At 39.5% G+C, this 23,437-nt stretch overlaps 1 protein-coding gene across 1 annotated transcript in view; it reads left to right on the forward strand.

Annotated features, from left to right (window-relative positions):
• MYH15 (myosin heavy chain 15) overlaps positions 1-23,437 on the forward strand; it is a 61,749-nt gene that overhangs the window by 21,613 nt on the left and 16,699 nt on the right. Inside the window, exons 13-30 of the mRNA XM_044285021.1 lie at positions 1,782-1,900; positions 4,046-4,195; positions 7,376-7,546; positions 7,632-7,811; positions 7,902-8,034; positions 11,182-11,249; positions 12,044-12,131; positions 12,219-12,336; positions 12,802-12,925; positions 14,640-14,776; positions 16,614-16,869; positions 18,930-19,172; positions 19,561-19,737; positions 20,566-20,711; positions 21,264-21,354; positions 21,684-22,073; positions 22,493-22,619; positions 22,970-23,088. Of these exons, the coding sequence (XP_044140956.1) occupies positions 1,782-1,900; positions 4,046-4,195; positions 7,376-7,546; positions 7,632-7,811; positions 7,902-8,034; positions 11,182-11,249; positions 12,044-12,131; positions 12,219-12,336; positions 12,802-12,925; positions 14,640-14,776; positions 16,614-16,869; positions 18,930-19,172; positions 19,561-19,737; positions 20,566-20,711; positions 21,264-21,354; positions 21,684-22,073; positions 22,493-22,619; positions 22,970-23,088 (2,837 nt within the window). The remainder of the gene's footprint in view (positions 1-1,781; positions 1,901-4,045; positions 4,196-7,375; positions 7,547-7,631; positions 7,812-7,901; positions 8,035-11,181; positions 11,250-12,043; positions 12,132-12,218; positions 12,337-12,801; positions 12,926-14,639; positions 14,777-16,613; positions 16,870-18,929; positions 19,173-19,560; positions 19,738-20,565; positions 20,712-21,263; positions 21,355-21,683; positions 22,074-22,492; positions 22,620-22,969; positions 23,089-23,437) is intronic.

The raw sequence follows: 23,437 nt of genomic DNA on the forward strand, positions 1-23,437 counted from the left end.
GTCCAAACGAGCAGTTCTGTGGCGTTCAAGGAGATGAGGTCTTTGAAGACGTTTTTTGTTTTTGAAGCTCTTCAGTCTCAGATGCCGTCTGATGGTTATGGGGCTGCAGTCAGCACCAGTAAGGGCCTTAATTTGGGTCGAGGATCGTCCAGTGTCTTCACGGACAGCCAATTGGATCCTCCGGCTCAGTGCTGATAAATTTTTGTTGGGGTCTTCCACTTGACCTTTTTGTTCCATAACCCTCAGGATCATTTAAGAAATTCCAAATGACTGTCTTACTGCGTCCCACCTCAGCAGCGATGGCGCGCTGTGAGAGACCCTGCTTATACAGTTCAACAACCCACCCACGTTCAAAAAGGGAGAGTTTTTTTTACCTTTGCCATCACAACGTGTGACTACCTGACAGAAAATGACAATGAATCCACATCTTTGCACAGATTTGGGCTTTTAAAGGCATGTGGTCCTAAAATTTGGATCCGCTGAAAAACAGCCTGTTTCAGTTTAATCGTTATTTTCAATTAATTGAATGCTTAAAAAATGTTTTGTCTCACTCCCATTTCTTCTTGTTGCATGTTGAAGCTCTACTTGGAACCTTCAATGTAAAATATGATTTTTTTGCCATTTTTCAAGTGGTCTTAAACTTTTGATCAGGACTGTATTAGTTAATCATTTAAATTTCAGTTTTAGTTAGGGAGTCTCAACTAGAACTGCTTGAATCACACTGTAGCTCATATACACACTTCACAAATGGTACCTTTATTTCCCTTGTCTGCAGATGTGATGCTGAAAAATCTGACTTTGAAGCAATATGCTAATGAACTCACAAGTGGCAGGGGCATTTTCTATTGCTGCAAGGGCCCAGGCCCCACAGCGTTATGCGTCAATAACGTCTTCCCTGTCTTTCTGGAAGTCAGCCCAGTCACTGTCTCTGCTTCTGATATCATGTGCCTGCGCAGCGGGCCCAAGCATGCGCCGTACAATACCCTCTTCCAGTTATCCTATTTCACGCCAGCAATGCCGCATGGGCAGCCCAATCATTGATGCAGCTGCCCACAGTGGCTATTGTACGGAGCATACCTGGGCCCAGTGGTGAAACTGGCAGACCTGTTGCATGTGCACTTGGCAGCTGAAGGCATCTGTGTTGGTCCCATGTTCATATTTGCTCGCATTGCTGAGAACAGTGAAGTTTTAAATATATGCAAATGAGCCTCTAAGATCAACAGGGGCGTTGCTGTTACTCCTAGAGGCTCCACTTTCTCTGCAAATGCTGTGGCATCTCCATTTTGATTAACAGGACCCGGCAGTGAAAACGTCATCACGCCTGGCGCTGTCAATCAAAGTGCAGAAGACACAGTAGTTGCAGAGAGAGCAGAGGATCTAGGTGTAATGGCAACACCCCCATTGCTCCTAGAGGCTCAGTTGCATATATTTAAAAATCATTTTTCTCAGCAACACGAGCACATATGAACATGGGACCAACACAGATGCCTTCAGCTGCCAAGTGAACATGGAACAGGTCAGCCAGGTTCACAGGTACAAATCTGCTGACAGATGCCCTTTAAAGTTGTCTTCCCAGTAACAATACTTACGCATACAAACCCCATGAAAAAGGAGCAGTGATGCGTATCTGTGACCACCACTCCATTCACTTCTATGGGATGTTGGAGAGAGTGTGAGCTATGATTTAGACAATGTTTTGGAGATAAATAGCAACATTTGTGTTCTGGTTGATAATAGTATTAAAATAGTGAACAATGCGCGGTCTGTTTTTTTAATATTAGATACGGATAAGGCTGCATATTTGATGGGCATCAGCTCTTCCGAGTTGGTAAAGGGGCTGTTACATCCCAGAGTGAAAGTGGGCAATGAATATGTGACCAAAGGACAAACTGTATCACAGGTAAGAAATTTTACTACTCAAACATAGACATTTTTTCCCTCGTATCCTCAGTTTACTAAGTCACTGTATTCTAAGGAAAGTAAAACATAACTTTATGTACAGGCTCATCATAAAATGTATGAATAATGTAATATTCTTCCTAAAAATATTGTACAGCATTACAATGAACTTATGAGCTTGCTAAGTTGAACCAAATAATAAAGCTGTATGCATTACGCTACCTCTAGTCCGTGGTTACAGGTAGTCAGACAGTTATTATTTAATTCTCTAATTGGCCGTGTCTGGTTATCTTGTGTTTTTGGTTTATATCTACATTAGTTTTGGTCCCCATAACGTGTGATTCCCAAAGTTTCTTCATTTTGCCTGTAATACCATCACAATACACTAGGCGACAGACAGACCCCCAACATCTCTTGCTAAATTGAAACAACTGATCAATATCAACATACCATGTCTGCACTCCAGTGGTAAGTCCTGCCACAATTTGGAGGCATCGCGGACGTTGCACTGTTGCTATGGCAACTAGCCCAGCTGACAGTGGGGCTGCTCGGTCTATTAGGGAGCCAGATGCCTCCTGAGGTGGGCTATTTAAACAGGCAGCTGCTGACAGCATGTGCCTGTGATTGGTGTTCTATGCCTCAATAGTTAGCTGTGTGTTTTCTATTCTGGATCACTGACCTTTGCTTGCTGACTTTGACATGATTACTGACTTTGACTCAAGGACCTTGCCTTTGTCTGCTGTATTTGACTCTTATATTATCTCCTGGTTTCACTTTGCTGTGTATTTGTATCTGATTTTGGATCTGGTCCTGGCTTTGCCTGTCGGGTTTTCACCTCTTTCTGCCTTGCTACTCTTTTTCCTATTATGGTTTAGGCCCCTGCACTTAGTTAAGAAGGAACTGTCATCCAGTTGTGGTCCGTCACCTAGGACAGAGCGTGCAAGTAGGTAGGGACAGTGGTGCGGGTGGAGCACAAGGCTGCACTGTTCCCAACCCTTTCATGACAGTTATATTCACTATCAGCGGTGGTCCCATCAAATAAAAAAAATATGGGCTCCCTGGTTGGATTTCATTTACAGTCTTGATCCTAAAGACGTGTGAGGTTTCCGTGGGATTGCCATTGCCTTGGTCAAATGGCACGTGTCTGTTTCGTCTAAACCAGGACAACAGAAATGAAAAGAAATAAGCTAACATGTGGTCAGGTTTTATTTAAATGACAGTATGATGTTTAATGTCATTGGGCTCTTCACTGTGACCCATACTACTACCAATGTTTGTCTCTGAAGATTGTATGGTTGTGTGCTTGATTTGATGCATCTGTCTGCAATGAGAGTGGCTCAAACACCTAAACTCATAAAAGGTTTTGTGCGAGTGTTTAATACTGATGACCAGGGGTGCACCACCAATGAGGCCAGGTGAGGCAATTGCCTCAGGTAGCACCAGGTATCGGCAAGAGGGGGTCAGCGGAAGGGCCATGGGCAATGAGCGCTTTCATTGTGGCAAAAGGGTTAGGTTAATCAATTGGAATGGGGGGGGGGGCTGTTTCAGTTTTCGCCTTAGGCAGCAGAAAGGATAGGTCATCAGTATGTGATAGATGGGAGTCCAACACCTCGAACCCCCATAAATCAGCGGTGAGCGCTGTAGCCTCCTCCCAGCTTACCAAGCACAGCACTGTAAATTGTATAGTGGCTATGCTTGAAATTCACTTGGATGGGACTGAGCTGTGCCTAGGCCATGTGACCCATCAACATGACATCACTGGCCTAGGAAAAGCCTGTGGAGCTCATCGGAGTGCCGTGGCCTCTTCAAACAGCTGATCGTGGGGGTGCTGGTAGTTGGACACCCACCGATCAGATACCAAATGACCTATCCTGAGCTATATAATTTAACTAGGAGGGTTACCCACATACTTTTGGTCATAAAGCATTTACCAAGAAGTGGTATCTCAAGTAAACCTTTCTCTAAGTTGATTTAAGTTATTACCTGGAAAAAGAGCTCAGATCTAGAAATAAGTCATCTTGTGTATATTTATTTCTATATTTACCAAAAGAAAAGAAAAAGATATTATGTGCTGTATGTACTTTGCTGGATAAATATGGCATTGAAAATGATTATCCTTTACATTTAAAAACTCTTTCTCTCGAAGGTTGTTTATTCAGTTGGTGCATTGGCTAAAGGCATCTATGACCGAATGTTTAAGTGGCTTGTGGTCCGTATCAACAAAACACTGGATACAAAATTACCCAGGCAGTTCTTCATTGGTGTGCTTGACATTGCAGGATTTGAAATTTTTGATGTAAGTCATATATTCCAAGAAACTAATAAACTATACTGTGTAAGGCTATTTACCTATAAATGCCTTATTATGTTCATAGTAGTTTAGCATCCTGGAAAACCTTACCTATGTGTTCTATCATGGACTACTTAATACTTGTGTGCTCTGGAATAAAGTTTTGAACACTTTGGGGACATTTACTAATCTATTTAAGCCACTTTTGTGGAGTATATAAGTAGCAAATTCGGTCGAACACTGCATTTGTACTGTAAAATTTGCGACATTTTCCCCTTCACGCAACTTGTCAGAAGAGGCGAGAAACGGGGAGCTTTATAGGCAGGAAACAGGCGGTGCTACAGGCGCGACACGTTTATCTTTCTTCACAACAGTTTTCTGGCATGAATAAAGACTTAAAGGGAACCTGTCACCGGGATTTTGTGTATAGAGCTGAGGACAGGGGTTGCTAGATGGCCGCTAGCACATCCGCAATACCCAATCCCCATAGCAATGTGTGCTTTTATTGTGGAAAAAAAACGATTTGATACATATGCAAATTAACCTGAGATGAGTCCTGTCCCTGACGCATCTCACATACAGGACTCATCTCAGGTTAATTTGCATATGTGTCAAATCGGTTTTTTAAAGCAATAAAAGCACACAGAGCTATGGGGACTGGGTATAGTGGTTGTGCTAGTGGCCATCTAGCAATCTATGTCCTCAGCTCTATACACAAAATCCCGGTGACAGGTTCCCTTTAAATCTGCAGCAGTTAGATTTAAGTTTGTATTGTGGGACAGCCAGAAGACGCACCAAATATATGAGAGGTGTGCGCCTCTGCATAAAGGGTGTAAACATTTGAAAGTAAGCCTAGGCAAGTTGGGCACCTCAAAGTTGGGCAAACGCTAGGCCTTACTGCTCCCTGCTGGCATTACACAGCACCCGCAACCTCCAACACCTCTCTATATTTTATTTTTTATAGGCTCATCTTTTACCTCACTTCTGCTGGGTCTCAAACTTGGGACCAGGTACATGGCAGGCAGAAACATTAGCAGTAATCGATAGGCTACATTGCTGGTTATGAGAGTATTTTTCCTCCGCCTAACTATCAATTTTTTTTCTCCACTTACCTATCAGTACTATTTTTCATAGTCACAACATACTGGAAGTTTGGCATAAACAGTGGTGCTTCAGAATTTCTATATTTCTGCATAAATTTGACCTAAAACTACATCATATTTTCACACAAATCCTAAAAGTCGATAAAGTTAACCAAATTAGGGCTCGTTCACACAACCGTGCCGTTTTTGTCAGTCAGCAAATTGCGGATCCGCAAAACATGGATGCCGCCCCTGTGCCTTCCACAATTTGCAGAACGGAAGAGGAGGCCCATTATAGAAATGCCTATTCTTGTCCGCAAAATGGACAAGAATAGGACATGCCTCATAAATTTTGCGGGGCCACGGAACAGAGCAATGGATGCGGACAGCATCTTTTCCGGACCCATTGACTGAATGGTTCCGTATATGGCCCGTTTATGGAACGTAAAATACGGCCTGTATACGGAACGCAAAAAACGTTCATGTGAACGAGCCCTTAAACAAATAGGTTAAAAATATTAGACTTGGTCATTTATTTATTAAGGAAAATAATCCAATATTACATGTCTCTGAGTGACAAAATTATGTGAACCTTAGCAGATAATTAAAAAATTTTCAATCAATGGGATGACAGCTGTGAATGGGAGACGTGTTTTATTTAAAGAGGTTGGCCTCTTTCCTATATTGATGACCTATGCTGACAATAGGTCATCAATATAGGAAACTGGCCAGCCCCTTTAAAGAACATAGACCTAGTTGTTCTTCTAAAGAATGGTTAAAGAAGAATAAAGTTAAAGTTTTGGAATGACCAAGTCAAAGTCCTGACCTTAATTCAATAGAAATGCTGTGGACCTGAAGGACCTGAAGCAAGCAGTTCATGGGAAGAAACCCACCAACATAACAGAATTGAAGCTGTTTTATATGAAGGAATGGGCTATATTCCTCCAAGACGATGTATGGGACTAATCCACAATTACCAGAAACATTTAGTTGATTATTGATGCACAAGGGGGTGACACCACATACTGATAGCAAAGATTCATAAATATAGAAATATAGAAAATTATAAAGTGTTCACAAACTTTCAAGAACCACTTTAGCAATATATAGCTAGTACTTTATAGGATTAGAGTTGGAAAAAAGATCAAAACTAAAAGCCACCTGATGGGATCCGCTGCTTCATTCAGCTCTATGGGACTACCAGAGATAGCCAAGCACAAGCACTTGGCTATCTTCGGCAGTACCATAGAGCTGAATGGAGTGGCAGCATGCATAAGTTGATGTAATAGAACAACCCATTTATTAAGATAATTATTTATTTGCTTGTTTATGAGGGCTGCTTTAAAATATGTTTTAAATATGTTTGTGTTATTAATGGATGGATTTATTATTATATTTGTTAATTAATCATGACTCACTTGCAGTAAATAAAGCTTTATGTTAAAGAGGTATTTCGGTTAGAAGCAATTACTGCATTACCTATCCACTGGATAATGGATAACTTCTAAAACAGTTGGGATCTAACCGCTGACATCTTGCCATTTTCCAGAATGGGTGTCCCCCGGCTTTTTGAATGGCATGGCAAGCATGCATATGTATTATTGAATAAATCAAAGTCTGTGGGACTGTCAAAGATAGCTGATGTCCTGCACTGGGCTATCTTCACCAGTCCTATAGACTTTGATTTGATTGGGGCAACAGCTTGCACACTCGACTGTTACTCCATTCAAATAGGGGGCACGGGACACCTGTTTTGGCAATGGATGGGGATCCCAGCAGTCCAACCACCACGATCTAGCAGTCATCGCTTATCCAATGGATACGTGATAATTGTTCATAACCAGAATAAGATATAATTTGCCTATGGATCACTGAGTTATATTTTTATATTCACAAAAGTCTACAAACTATCCTCAATATAAGCATGTACCTACTTGCTTAATAGTATGGCTCACTTCAGCAGGATTATGAAAGGTGATGTAAAAAATGAGAGGCTGTACAGATTGAAATTCAAAAACATTTTAATAGTTTGAATTATAAATGTATTCTTTTATCAGTATTACTCTCTCTCTCTCTCTCTCTCTCTCTCTGTATATATATACAGTTTAACAGTTTTGAACAACTTTGCATCAATTTCACAAATGAAAAGCTGCAACAGTTTTTCAACCATCACATGTTTGTGTTAGAACAAGAGGAATATAAGAAAGAAGGCATTGACTGGGAGTTCATTGACTTTGGCCTTGACTTGCAGGCCTGCATTGACCTGATTGAAAAGGTAATTATAGTGGTTTATAATATACTTTATATCAATTCTATGGTATTATATTGTATTAATCCATTGCTTATCTTTTATGTAATAGCCTATGGGGATTATGTCAATCCTTGAAGAGGAGTGTATGTTTCCTAAGGCTACAGACTTGACATTTAAATCTAAGCTTTATGATAACCATCTTGGAAAATCACCTAATTTTCAAAAGCCAAGACCTGACAAGAAGAGAAAATATGAGGCTCATTTTGAGCTTGTACATTACGCTGGAGTGGTAAGTAACCCTACAAGAATATCCATATATGTACTGATATCATAGCATCATATACAGTATATACATAATATTTTTATTTTTCACCTGTAGGTTCCATATAACATTATGGGTTGGCTGGAAAAAAATAAGGATCCACTAAATGAAACTGTGGTACAGCTCTTCCAAAAGTCATCAAACAAACTTCTTGCTTGTCTCTTTGAAAGCTATATCAGCTCAGACAGTGGTTAGTACCATTATACACGTGTACCAGCTACAATAGTTTGAGATTGTAACATAGTTTATAAAGCGGAAAAAAGACATTTGTCCATCCAGTTCAGCCTGTTATCCTGCAAGTTGATCCAGAGGAAGGTAAAAGCCGATTTTCCTCATTTTAGGGGAAAAAATTCCTTCCCGACTCCAATCAGGCAATCAGAATAACTCCCTGGATCAACGACCCCTCTCTAGTAGCTATAGCCTGTAATATTATTACGCTCCAGAAATACATCCAGCCAGGCTCCTCTTGAATTCCTTTATTGTACTCACCATCACCACCTCCTCAGGCAGAGAGTTCCATAGTCTCACTGCTCTTACCGTAAAGAATCCTCTTCTATGTTTGTGTACAAACCTTCTCCAGACACAGAGGATGTCCCCTCGTCACAGTCACAGTCCTGGGGATAAATAGATGATGGGATAGATCTCTGTACTGACCCCTGATATATTTATACATATTAATTAAATCTCCCCTCAGTCGTCTTTTTTCTAAAGTGAATAACCCTAATTTTGATAATCTTTCAGGGTACTGTAGTTGCCCCATTCTAGTTATTCCTTTAGTTGCCCTCCTCTGGACCCTCTCCAGCTCTGCTATGTCTGCTTTGTTTACAGGAGCCCAGAACTGTACACAGTACTCCGTGTGTGATCTGACTAGTGATTTGTAAAGTTCTCATCACGGGCATTTATTCCCCATTTTGATGCAAACCATTATCTTATTGGCCTTGGCAGCAGCTACCTGACACTGGTTTCTATGGCTTAGTTTGCAGTTCACTAAAATTCCTAAGTCCTTTTCCATGTCAGTGTTACCCAGTGTTTTACCACTTAGTATGTACGGGTGACTTACATTTTTCCTTCCCATGTGCATAACTTTACATTTGTCAGTGTTAAACCTCATCTGCCACTTCTCTGCCCAACCCTCTGTAGTAGTATACTGTCCTCTTCAGTGTTAATTACTTTACACAGTTTAGTGTCTAAGCCTTCTACAAGGTCATTAATAAATATATTAAAGATAATAGGGCCCAATACTGTCCCCTGAGGTACCCCACTAGTGACAGTGACCCAATCTATAATCACCCTGTTTTCTATCACTCAGTTACTTACCCACATACACACATTTTACCATTTTGTAATAAAAAGCCCTACATTTTTAACCGTCTGTCTACATAGACAGAAGTGGGGATACATAAATTATCCTTATCCGTAAGAAAGCACTGCAAATTATGCAATAATTCAAGTTATTTTATAATATTACCTTTTCTGCTCCATCCTGTTTAGAATTTATTTCTTATGTGATGTAATTATACAACATAGTCCTCTTGTAATGCTGGACATGTAAATTGAGCATGAGTGTACACTGGACTTTAGAAGGATAGAATCAGATTACATTTACTAACTAACTTCACCCTAGAGCAGTGGTGGCGAACCTATGGCACGGGTGCCAGAGGCGGCACTTAGATCCCTCTCTGTGGGCACCCGCACCCTGGAAAAAGTCTATGGTGTACCAATATGCCTTAGACTTTACCTGCCATTCATCAGCTAAGGACGTGCTATGAACAGCACAGGCAGCGCACTGAATGTAGGCAGGCTATTATAGCTAAATGATAAAGTACATGGAAGATATGCTATATTGGACTGTAGTATTCAGGATAAATTGCCATGTTGGCACATGTTTGCGATAAATAAGTGGATTTTGGGTTGCAGTTTGGGCACTCAGTCTCTAAAAGGCACCATTACTGCATGCATGCAACCTAATACATCAGAAGGCAGTAATGTTATGTATCCATAACTACTGTCTGTATATGACTGAGTTTTTAGAAAGAGAGCCAAGCAGACATATGTATATAAAGTGAAATTACAAAGTCTTCACACTAGTCTCATGGCTTCTGTTTCTAACAGGTACTTTGACAGGTTTGTGTCATGATGGATTCCAATGGTGACCATCTGAATACACTGATTTATAACAGTCTAATGAGAATACTGTTCAATTTTGGGGGTTATCCAGGGTCACCTAAAGATTCAGAAATAATTGCCATGGGCCAGATTTATCATGACTCTGACAGCTCACTCCACTTTCACATATGGCTAAAGTCAGTTTTAGCCAAGTCAGATTTATGATCGCCCCTTTAAGACTGTAATAAATGTGGTTTGACGGTAGCAGTTTATCCGTCAGTAAGCAGCTTTACAAAAGTCGCACATCTTTACGAAAAACGCAAGTTTTTATGAAAACGTCACATGTTCTATTAAAAAGTCTAAGCATGGTCCTCACTGGAGTGAAATTGCAACTTTTTTGCGACTTTTTAAATAGTCCCAATAGTAAATCTGTCTAGAGATTCATTTACATAGGAAAACACGCCCACTTTCAGAAAACTGGCGAGCATAGTGCAGAGCAGAATTTGTGCGCAGTTTTAGCGTTTGCGCATTTTTTGGGGACTTTTTCACTCCATTATTCTGACCTGAGCTAATGGTAAATCTGGCCCCTAATGTTTAAAGCTGCAGATTAGAATAGCATAAATCCAACCGGATCTGGATGGATAAACGATTACTGTGGCCTACCACATTGTGAAAATATTTCAAAGGATTTTTATATTAGTATAAAGGAGTCATAAAATGTGTCTGTAGAACTCCAGGAGTTCTGAGTTTTTGCCTGACTTCATGCACTACTTCCATTATAGAGAAAGGGAACCTTTTGATTTGGAGTAAGTCAGGGTTCCATTAAAGTTGTCATCATTTTTACATCAAGAATATATGCTGTGCTATTCAAAAGTGGCAGAAACCCTAATGGAACCATCAGTGGAGTCTCTAAATGAAGATGTGAACAAAGCGTAAAATAATAAAAAAAATATCTCCATTAAGAACTATAACAATAGTAAATGAAAAGGTACTGACATTTTTTTTCTTTCTTAACCTATTTCTGTAGCTGTCTGGTATATTTCTAACAAACACTTATCTCTTCCTTTTTATCTAGCATTGTAATTATAATATTGCATTTATTGTACATTTCTGTGTCCAATGAAAAATATATAGATGGTCAAAGGTTGGAATTATGCAGTAGGGACCGACTGGAGTTATGTTCGTTTTTTGAATCGTTCACTGTTGTTTCCAATATTGGTTTGATTCACAGCTGACCAAGGTGGAGAAAAGAAGCGCAAGAAGGGAGCTTCATTCCAAACTGTGTCCTCTATGCACAAAGTAACGTGTGTTTTTTTTACTTTAATAGCTTTATGTACAAAATAGTTTTAACTGACAAATGTGCCTTGAGTGGTTCATCTTCTATGAGCTTTGGAGAACTATCAGCTTAACATGGTGGTACTGAATAATGATAGATATACCAGCTTTACCAGCTGTAACATTTGGAATTTATTTTCATATATATTTTTTTTAACATTTTTGGATACCCATGTTGCAACCAATAATACTGCAATTACAGTAAGTTTGTACTATAGGGATAGTGATTCGTGAGGAAAAAAAATGAAAATGATGCACCCCACACAGCACAACGGTTTTTGTCTAGCCGATTCTAGGCATATTTGCTGGGTAGCGGCCAGATCTCCGCTGGACCCCATTATAGCTAATGAGTCCAGTGGACATTCTGGTATCATCCGGCAATGCCGGATCCAGAGAGCTGTCCCTGCCAAAATAGCCTACAGAATTTCTTATGGCTAGTGTGAAATTGGCCTAATACTATCCTGTACCCACAATTCTGGAGATCTTTGGAGGTTTTCTGATGGCAGCCTCTATCTTCATGGCACCATGGATCTCCATAATAGAGGGCACCAGGCAAGTAGAACTTTGGGGTTTAGTGAGCATCTTCCCGCTACACAAAGATGTTTTTTCCGCTTTCCCAAGAGGGTAACTATAAGGGCTTTCTCCATTTAGACAATTCTTCATTGTTATGTGTAATATTTCTTATTACAAAGTCATAAACAGTATCCCTGATAGCCACTAGTTTTTTTTTTCATTAGTATACATTATTTTTATTTCAGGAAAATCTGAACAAATTAATGACCAATCTCAAATCAACAGCACCACATTTTGTACGCTGCATCATTCCCAATGAAACCAAGACTCCAGGTAATCTTGCCTATCAGTCCAAAGCCTTACATCTATATGTTAGATCATGCTTTGGAGGTGTTACTACCCACTGTTTTCCTATGTTAGGTGCTATGGACCCCTTCCTGGTCCTTCATCAGCTCCGTTGCAATGGTGTCTTAGAGGGAATACGTATTTGCCGCAAAGGATTTCCAAACAGGGTTTTGTATGCTGACTTCAAACAGAGGTACATTATCAGCCATAATCTGTATATTAACCAGTTAACTGCCAATAGCCAACATAGACATAGATCCTTCAGATTATTATGATACATAATGTTATATACTTACATGTCATATATAAAACCCTATAGAAGTAGCGCCCAACTTGTTTAATTTTAACAGCACAAAGCAAATCACAAAAGTAGCAAAACCATTACCTAAGTTACCATAAGAGCAAGACAATTATATAAGTTGCTAAACTTGGTAGAAAACTAACATTCTTTTATTAAACTTAATCTAGTAGTTCACCATTCATGGGAACTTCACCTAAGGCGGCTTCCTTTGTCTGACAGCAAAGGGGCAGCGTTTGACAGATATACAATCCATTTTGAGGAAAAGAGAGATGCTAATGTTTGCCCCAGATTGCATAAAGGCTAGTGATATCCCTTATTTAATCATAACTAATCTAATTCACTGATTTGTTTTGGAAGGTATCGTATTCTGAATCCTAATGCCATCCCTGAGGACAAATTTGTGGACAGCAGGAAAGCCTCTGAAAAACTTTTGGGCACTTTGGACATTGATCACACTCAGTATCGATTTGGGCATACAAAGGTAATAATATTTGAATTTATAAACATTATGGCTAACAATTTATACAATTACCATTTTTGTTAGAGATTTACAAAAAATCTATGTATTACAACACATACATTTTTTGAAAAAATGTGGTCAAGTGTAGAGGGTGGCCCATGTCCCTCAGGTGTCTGCTGTCATGGATCACCAGCAATATAGTTATATTCAGAAAGAGGAACAGCACTCCAAATTAATTACAAAGCAATTAGACTTAGGGCTCTTTCACACGGGCGTCGCGTGTGAGGGCCGGATAAGATACGGATGCGTCGCGGGAAAATGCGTGATTTTTCCACGCGAGTGCAAAGCGTTTTAATGCATTTTGCACGCGCGTGAGAGAAGTCGGCATGTTTGGTACCCAGACCCGAACCCGGACTTCTTCACAGAAGTTTGGGTTTGGGTTAGGTGTTGTGCAGATTTTATTATTTTCCCTTATAACATGGTTATAAGGGAAAATAATAGCATTCTTAAAGGGGTTTTCCGGGTTCAGATCTGAACCCGGACATACCCTTATTTTCACCCCGGCAGCCTCCCTGGTGTTGGCATCGGAGCATTTCATGCTCCAATGCGATCCCTTGCCCTGCGCTAAATTGCGCAGGGCACGGGCTCTTTTGCTTACAATAACACACTGCCGGGCGGAAACTTCCGTCCGGCAGTATGTTCAGTGACGTCACAGTCTCTGATGGGCGGGATTTAGCGCTGCCCTAGCCGTTTTACTGGCTAGGGCAGCTCTAAATCCCGCACATCAGTGCCGGTGACGTCACCGGGGGTTCCTGGCAGCCCCATGGAGAGCCTGGTACGTCACCGGATGACCAAAAAATGCCTTTGTCCTGCTCGATTTAGCACAGGGCAAAGGAGAGCATCGGAGCATGAACTGCTCCGATGCTCATGTCAGGGGGGCTGGCGGGGTGAAAATGGAGGTATGTCCGGGTTCAGTTGTGAAACACGCACAATATAGAGCATGCTGCTATTTTCACGCAACACACAAGTCATGCGTGTAAATCACTGCTCATCTGAACAGCCCCATAGAAATGAATGGGTCTGGATTCAGTGCGGGTGCAATGCGTTCACCTCACGCATTGCACCGGCGCTGAAAACTCGCCCGTGTGAAAGAGGCCTTATGGATGATCTAGTGTCACCAGAAACAAATAAGAATCTACATTTCAAGTTCACACGTCCTATATCAAGCTGGGTGTGAAGTTGGACTGGGACTAGAGTTATAGCAAGTATGAAGTGTAGCACAATCTACTGAAAGTGGTGACAGAAGTTGAATTAATACTTTTTAGGCATCCCCTTTTGGATGGATTTCTATGTGTATTTTTAATTGCAGAAGTAAATTCCTTAATTGAGAATCCTATATTTACCTCAATTCTCTTGAATAATGTAACTGTGTGTAGGTAACAAGTAAAAAGACATAAAACTGTATAAACACAACATTTTTAACTCACTGGGGGAGAGTTATCAAAACTGGTGTAAAGATTGCCCAAAGCAAACAATCAGAATCCACCTTTCATTTTTCAGAGCTCCTTTGGAAAATCAAATGTGGAATCTGATTGTTTTCTATGGGCAACTAAGCCAACTTTCCTTTACACCTGTTCTGATATATCTCCACCACAGTGTTCATTACATCATGTCAGCTGCTGACATAAGGAAACATTACATAGTAAAAAGTACAACATGCTTTTGTGTGCACTAGGTATTTTTCAAGGCTGGTCTTCTAGGACATCTTGAAGAGATGCGAGATGAAAGATTAGCTAAAATTCTCACACTTATCCAGGCAAGAGCCCGCGGAAAACTAATGAGAATTGAATTCCAAAAGATTATTGAAAGAAGGTAAAAGACTAGGGATTACAAAAATATAAAATTATGCATATATGTCATCAGAAAATCACCTATTGCGAAAATCAAGTTTTGTATGTTAAACATATTTTTCAATAATTTTTGGTGATATTTAATGTTAAATGTCACTATCTATATATTTTTTTTGCTGAATTGGATGCATTCACTTCATTGAGGCTGCAAAAGATGTGGACTGCACTCTGTGTGCTGTCCTCCTCCGTATGTCCTTTCCGTGGCATCTGCAAAAATATTGAACATGCTCTATTCTTGTCCAGATTGTGGACAAGGATAGGACTGTTCTATTATGGGCCGCACATTCCTTTCCGCAAAATGTGGCACGCACACAGCTGGTATCTGCAGTTTGCGGACATGCAACATTTTCTTCAGTGGAAAGAGGGGATAAGCCACTTCGATACGTCTCTGGCAGTGGATTCTCTCTTCTGGGAGCCAAGGATTGGACATATTGAAAAAATGCCCAATCCTTCTTCTCCCCTATGTCTCCTGTCAAGGAAGGATCAGGAGATCTCATACACATTAGATAGTTGTTGAGCCTGGTGTACAGTAATCGTTGGGTTCGGATCGTTTTTATCTAATGTGTATTAAAGGTTTTATACTAAACTGGGAACCAACTTTAAAATATGTATAATGACAGTAATGGAAACATCAACTAGATATGACTAAAACGTTTTGCATATACAAGAATGTCATGTATGAAAGTTTTGGGGTACAGAAATACATATTACCGATTTATACCACTGTATAGTGGTATGTTGATTAACCTCTTAAGTACAAACATGTACAGCAGATGTCTGTACTTTAAATATGGCGTTCGCTCAGAAGCTGAGCCGATGCTGTAGCTGCCAGTTGCCTGCTGTTTTACACAGCATACACCCGGAGGTCCAGGCTCAGAGATAACGCTTATCACATACTTTTAACCCCTCAGATGACGTGGTCAATTGTGACCACACCGTCTGAGCAGTGAAAGCCCGGGAGCGCTGTACTCCAGGTGCCAGAACGGCTCCCCGTGCCGATATGAAGAAAGCCGTTCAGTTGCTATGGCAGCCTCAAGCCTTATGAAGGCTCAGACATAGGAACCTATTGACTCTCCCATAGAATGCAATGTTAAGCCATTGCAGTCTATGGGAAAAGCTATGGGGATTTAATATAAGTGAAAAAAGTAAAAAAAATATATCTTTTTTTAAGTATTAAAACAGAATAAAAACTACATAAATGTGGTATCACTGTAATTATACTTACCCGAAGAATAAAGGGAACAGGTCAATTTTGCCGATAGGGAACACTGTAAAAACTAAACCCATAAAAGTGTATTTCTTTTTTCCAATTCCACCTTTTTTAGATTTTTTTGTCCGACTTCTCACTACAGCATATGCAATATAAAATGATGCCATTACAAAGTACAACTTGTCCCGCAAATAACAAGTACCTATAAAGCTATGTGACCGGAAAAATCTAAACGTAATGGCTCTTGGAATGCAGGGAGTAAAAAAACTAAAACACAAACGAGAAATTGCCTGGTCCTTACGGGATTAAAGAGTGGGGCTTTTTTATATCATATTTTGAAGGAACACGGTTTGTTTGTACCTAGAATATTAAAAATATTAGTAATCCCTGACACATATGAGCCATCATAACAAAATATTATCAGCCACTCTACTGGACTACTACAATGTTTCACATATAATGTCTTTTATAGTAACCCCTAACAAGGGTTATCATTCATGATGACCCACAATATCTCCACATACCTTTGTCACCAAGTTTAGATTTTTAGGAAATTCAGTTATAAGAAAGTATACTATGTTTTTATCAGGGATGCACTGCTTGTTATCCAGTGGAACATTCGTGCTTTTATGGCTGTTAAAAACTGGCCTTGGATGAAGCTCTTCTTCAAGATTAAGCCTCTGTTGAAGTCTGCAGAAACTGAGAAGGAAATGGCTAACATGAAAGATGAGTTCCTCAAGCTAAAGGAGGCACTTGAAAAATCAGAAGCCCGGAGGAAAGAGCTTGAGGAAAAACAAGTCACATTAGTGCAAGAGAAGAACGATCTAACACTTCAGTTACAGGCGGTGAGAGCAATTAAATCCTGGTTAAATATTCATTGTAAAGCACATGTGATTGGTACTGCACATGTCTGTATTCATAAGGTTACAGTGCTAAACACATAAATGGGAACATTGCCATGGCATTTTCTTTATTACTAACAGAGTACACTGAAAAAATGGAATGAATAATTTTGGAAACAATAGCCTGGTTTTTAGATAAACTGATGATAGTAAATGCTAATCTCATATGTAAAACTAATGATATCAATTTGCCTCTTCATAAAACTTGAAGATTACAGTTAAAATTTTTGATGAAAATACTTACTGCCAAATGCAAGATGTAATAACAGTGCAAATGAAATTTAAAAACAGAATATAAATGAAGCATTACACTCACTATATAGCAATTACTCATTCATAATAATATATACTCAGAAAACCTACATGCTAATGAGTGCTGCTGTTGGAAATAAAGAACCTATTCCTAAACAGATTTGTCCTAGACTTAAACGCACTGGAAAACAAAGAATAGTTCCAGTGCAGGATGGTAAATATCAGCAATCATATCCATTGCTTAATTATATGGGTTGTCCAGCAGGAAAAAATGTTTAAAAAGGGGGCTGAATGGTTTAAGAAAGTAAAAACAGTTGTGTGACCCAGACGGACAAATGTCTGTTATCAACCATACTATGTCTCTAATACCTAATCAATCCTCGCCACTCCCGTTCCAATGCTTCTAGGGTCCCGTACTGGTCTCTACATTCTTGGTCCCTTTCAACACAGGAAATGTGACCAGCCAATCACTGCCTGCAGCGGTGACTTCTCTCAGCCAGTGATTGGTTGAGTAGTCATGTCAAGAGGTACAAGAAAATAGAGACCAGCGGGGCACCCAGGATGCATCAGAATAAGATAACAGGGAAATTGGTAAGGGCCACTGTGGCCCTTGTTTAAATGTTTTCCTTCTCCAACTACCCCTTTATTAGCCTTCATTATATCGGTGTGATACACTAGGCAAGGCGCAGCCAATAACCTTTGCAGTCCTAACAATTCCTCTTATCTTTCTTATAACAAAAAAAAAATGGAATAAAAAGTGATCAAAAAGTCATACACACCCCAGAATGTTATCAATACAAAAGTACAGATCGTCCCGCAATAAAATGAGCCCTCACACAGCTCTGTACACTTAAAAATAGAAAAGTCATGGGGCTCAGAATATGGAGATGCAAAGGAAAAATAATTTTATTTCAGTAGTAAAACACAAGAAAAACTATACATGTGGGGTTTCATTGTAATCGTAATGACCCAGAAAATAAAAGTAAAGAGTCAGTTACCACATAGGAAATTATGTAAAATAAATAAATAAATAAAACCTTGGCAGAATGTTTTTTTTTTTTTATAATTCCACACCATTTGGAATTTTTTAGCTGCTTTCCACCACATAATATGCAACCGTGAATGGTTCCATTAGAAAGTACATATTTTCCTGCAAAAAAACAAGCCCTCATACAGCTATGTGAATGAAAAAATAAAAAAGTTATGGCTTTGGGAGGGCTGGGAGTAAAAAATGTAAATGAAGAAATGTAAAATCCCCCAGTCTTGAAAGGGTTAACATAACCTCACTGTATTTAAAGGGAACCTGTCACCGGGATTTTGTGTATAGAGCTGAGGACATGGGTTGCTAGATGGCCGCTAGCACATCCGCAATACCCAGTCCCCATAGCTCTGTGTGCTTTTATTGCTTAAAAATATCAATTTGATACATATGCAAATTAACCTGAGATGAGTCCTGTACGTGAGATGAGTCAGACACAGGACTCATCTCAGGGTAATTTGCATATGTATCAAATCTGTTTTCTTACACAATAAAAGCACACAGAGCTATGGGGACTGGGTATTGAGGATGTGCTAGCGGCCATCTATCAGCCCATGCCCTCAGCTCTATACACAAAATCCTGGTGACAGGTTCCCTTTAAATATGTAGTGTTTGTCAATGTGAAGGTACATTTGATTTTGCCCAGATGTCACAAACTGAATATGAAAATGATATAATCAGGAGTTCTTAAACATTCTAAACCTCCTCATAGGAACAAGACACCCTGGCTGATGCGGAGGAAAGATGCGACATGTTAATTAAAAGTAAGATTCAAATGGAAGCCAAAATCAAGGATCTCACTGAGCGCATAGAAGATGAAGAAGAAATGAACTCAGAGCTCGCTTCTAAGAAAAGAAAACTGGAGGATGAATGTTCTGAACTTAAGAAAGACATTGATGATCTTGAAATAACATTAGCTAAGGCAGAAAAGGAAAAGCATGCAACAGAAAATAAGGTAAAAGCCGTACTGTGTTTTTTTAGGAGCATTTAAGATACGGATTTAAGATACGGTTGAAAATGCACTAATGACCATTTAGCAGTGGAAAGTGTAAGTGGCCTGAATAATGATCTGTGCTTTAAATAGGTACCTATTATAGCAGCAGGGTAGTACAATGATTAGTTTGGATCCGACCAAGGACAACATCTGCATGGAGTCTGTATGTTCTCCCCGTGTTTGTGTGGGTTTCCACCCATACTCCAAAGACATGCTGATAGGGAACTTAGATTGTGAGCCCCATGAGAGATAGCAAGCGATGATAATGTGTGTACAGTGCTGCAAAATATGCCAGTGCTAAGTGAATAATACTAATATTACATTTATTGTTTTTTCAACCCATTTCCAGGTCAAAAACTTAACTGAGGAAATGGCAACTCTGGATGACACTATTAATAAGCTAACTAAAGAGAAAAAAGCTTTACAGGAGGCTCATCAGCAAACCCTGGATGACCTTCAAGCAGAAGAAGACAAAGTCAGCACTCTAACCAAACTGAAAACAAAGCTGGAACAGCAAGTAGATGATGTAAGATCAAGTCTAGGTTAACGGCACCATAATAACGTCTTAGCAGGGCCTTGTTGCATCAAATTAAGAATAAAGCCATGTACACCAAGTAGATCACTAAACACGGTCATACACATTAGGCTACTTTCGCACTGGCGTTTTGGTTTCCGTTTGTGAGATCCGTTTCAGGGCTCTCACAAGCGGTCCAAAACGGATCAGTTTTGCCCTAATGCATTCTGAATGGAAAAGGATCCGCTCAGAATGCATCAATTTGGCTCCGTTCCGCCTCCATTCCGCTCTGGAGGCAGACACCAAAACGCTGACTGACGATGCAGAGGCAAATGAATCCTGACTCACAATGTGAGTCAATGGGGGCGGATCCGTTTTCACTGACACAATATGGCACAATAGAAAACTGATCCACCCCCCATTGACTTTCAGTGGTGTTCAAGACAGATCAGTTTTGGCAATGTTAAAGATAATACAAACTTATCCGTTCTGAATGGATGCATGCGGTTGTATTATCGGTGCAGATCCGTCTGTGCAGATCCGCGACGGATCTGCACCAAACGCGAGTGTGAAAGTAGCCTTAGCTTAATGTTGTCCAAATATGCCGATTTCAGCTGAACTAGACAACCATGTATGCGGGTGAACTGTGACCAGTGGCAGATGTTAGGGTGATAAGCTGATGTCTGATAAGAGATGTCTGGCAGCAGTTTACACATGAATGCTCAGCCGATTATACATATTTATGGGAGAGTTGGGAGGAACAGCTGTTAGCTAAACATACATTCTGCAGACAGCTATCTCATGTGTATGGCTAGACTAAGTCTTCATCTTTCTTTGCAGCTTGAGGGTTCCTTAGAACAAGAAAAGAAAGTGAGAATAGATCTTGAAAGAGCTAAACGCAAGCTGGAGGGAGATTTAAAACTGACACAAGAGAGTCTTATGGATTCCGAAAATGATAAGCAGCAGTTGGACGAAAGACTAAAAAAGTAAGTTTACAGAAGAAAAAGGAAGAAGGTCTTTTTGGTTAACTAAATGAAAAAAGTCCAGCAATAAATATGTTTAGGTGACAATCATTCTTTTTTTAAACTTTTAAACGTTACCCCAAATTTACTATTAAAGGTGTAATCCCAACTGGACTGCACTTTATCAAAAGCAAGCCACCATGATGTTCAGCTAATTCCCATGGTTCTGGCTGCTGAAACTGTGTGGTCCACACTTGCAGAGGCCCTCTATGTAGTATTACATGGTATCCATCTCAAGTTGAATAAATGACCATGTAATAAGAGTCAAGAGTCCAATAGAGGAGTGACCACTTTCTGCAGTGGCTGTATGCACTAGCTAATAGCAGAAAGGATTGGGGTGCGAAAGCGAGGACTCCCCAAGTCCTAAGTATTGTATAGTTAAAACAATCAGTTTATCACCCCTAAAACATTTTTATAAGCCATCAAAATACAGTTACTATAAATTTAGTTATAATTTTAGGAAATGCATCTGTTCTTGTAGCCGTTTTTCTACGTTTTGTTTGCTGTCTTCAATAGGAAGGATTTTGAACTCAATCAACTGTCTTCTAAAATTGAAGACGAACAAGCCATGATCCTCCAGCTTCAGAAGAAAATAAAGGAACTTCAAGTAAGTACCGGTAGATTGTTATTAGTTACTGGTAATTTGATATGTTACCAAACTAAACTGTTTACAGGAAATGCTGAATATATATATATATATATATATATATATAGATATATATATAGATATATATATAGATATATATATACTAATTCATTTAATTTCTCAGTTGACCAAAAATTTCAAATAAAATTCAGTTTAATTAATTTTCTGCCTATAGACATTTGCATCAATGGCAGGGAATAAGTAATATGATTGGGAAAACATTTTATGCATATCAGCAAATGAGCAAAATGCTGTAGACTAAAAGATATTTGATACTGGCTACCTTTCAGGCTCGAATAGAAGAGTTAGAAGAGGAATTGGAAGCTGAACGGGCAGCACGTGCAAAAGTAGAAAAGCAGAGGTCAGATCTCACAAGAGAGTTGGAGGAATTAAGTGAGAGACTAGAAGAAGCTGGTGGAGCAACATCTGCTCAGTTGGAAATGAACAAGAAACGGGAAGCAGAGTACCTAAAACTACGCAGAGATCTGGAAGAAGCCACACTACACCATGAGGCTACTACGGCAGCTCTAAGAAAGAAACACGCAGACACCGTCTCAGAATTAGGAGAGCAAATTGACAACCTCCAAAGAGTAAAGCAAAAACTTGAGAAGGAAAAGAGTGAGTTCAGGTTGGAGGCAGATGATCTGTCATCAAATATGGAACAATTGATCAAGTCTAAGGTAATTTTTAAGATCACATATTATTAATTTAAAACATTTGACTCCATATTTAGCGGAACATTCAAAATGTATCTAAAAAGTTGTTTGGTGGATAAAACATAAATGCAAGTAATTCCTTGTAGTGCCTGAATTCTGCAATCCACTTAGTTTATAAGATATCTTGGCTAAGCAATAGACTCATCCCAAAACTGTGCAAACAGTGTGTTGCCAGCAGATTGCCTTGCAAATTAAGTACGGTAGTCCTTAGGAAATCTGTCAGAGCAAGTGCACAGATTCAGCAGAACCAATTGTTCCAATAAAATTGTCTGCATCCCTCAATCCCATCTCTTAAAGTATCCCTACATGTATATGGCCAGCTAATACCAACTGTCATTTCATGGTACTGTATATCATCAAAAATCCATTTGGCTTTGTTACAGGCCATATCAGAAAAACTTTGCCGCACATATGAAGACCAGCTTAATGAAGCGAAAGCAAAACTGGATGAGATGACCCGTCAACTGAATGATGTTACCACTCAAAGAGGAAAACTTCTCACTGAAAATGGTGCTCATGTTTTTTTACCCACTACTAACATCAATAGAAGCAGTATACGGTTTTAGAAAGTACAGTATATAGCTATAGCCAAACATTTTTTTTAATTATCCTATATACTTCCATAGTTGCTAGTTAATTTAATGCACAGGAAATTCAATATTGTGTTCTAAGCAATGCCAACCATTTACCATAATGTTCATAAGGTGTTCTCCAAAATAAATCCCACACTTAAGATATATAAAGTTTAGATTTAGAAAGAAAAGCTTACGTATACATTACTTCTGCCCCTGGCACTAGAACATAAGAGAATTGTCATTTCCTTTAACATTTAATATATTTGTTTAATAAATGTTAAACAGGAGAATTTTCAAGACTTCTTGAAGAGAAGGAATCTTTAATAAGTCAGCTATCCCGAGGAAAATCTTCATTTACTCAGCAGATAGAGGAACTTAGAAAACAACTTGAAGAAGAATCCAAGGTATGCAAGAAAATATGGGGAAGATTTATCATCTCCCTTGTGCCAGAAAAGTGGCTTTAAAAAGTCGCAAGCTGTGTGTATGTGACTTTTTATATGCAACGTTAACAAAAAATTGCAAGTTCCTCTTTTCACTCCGCCCTAGCCACTTTTCCAAAAGAGTGTGTGGCAAGGGTGGCATTTTAGACGCTGGTCTTAATAACCCCTTTACCTGGCGGTGGATCCGCCGAAGTTATGAAGAGGCGCCGGCCTCTACAAAGCTTGGAAAGATCCACCGCAACTTCTAAATGTAAGACAGCTCCCTAGCTGTCTTACATTTAGACCATTTTCTACACCTAAACCAGGCGTAGAA

Source organism: Bufo gargarizans, chromosome 3 (genome assembly GCF_014858855.1).
Source record: "Bufo gargarizans isolate SCDJY-AF-19 chromosome 3, ASM1485885v1, whole genome shotgun sequence".
NCBI classification, from domain to species: Eukaryota; Metazoa; Chordata; class Amphibia; order Anura; family Bufonidae; genus Bufo; species Bufo gargarizans.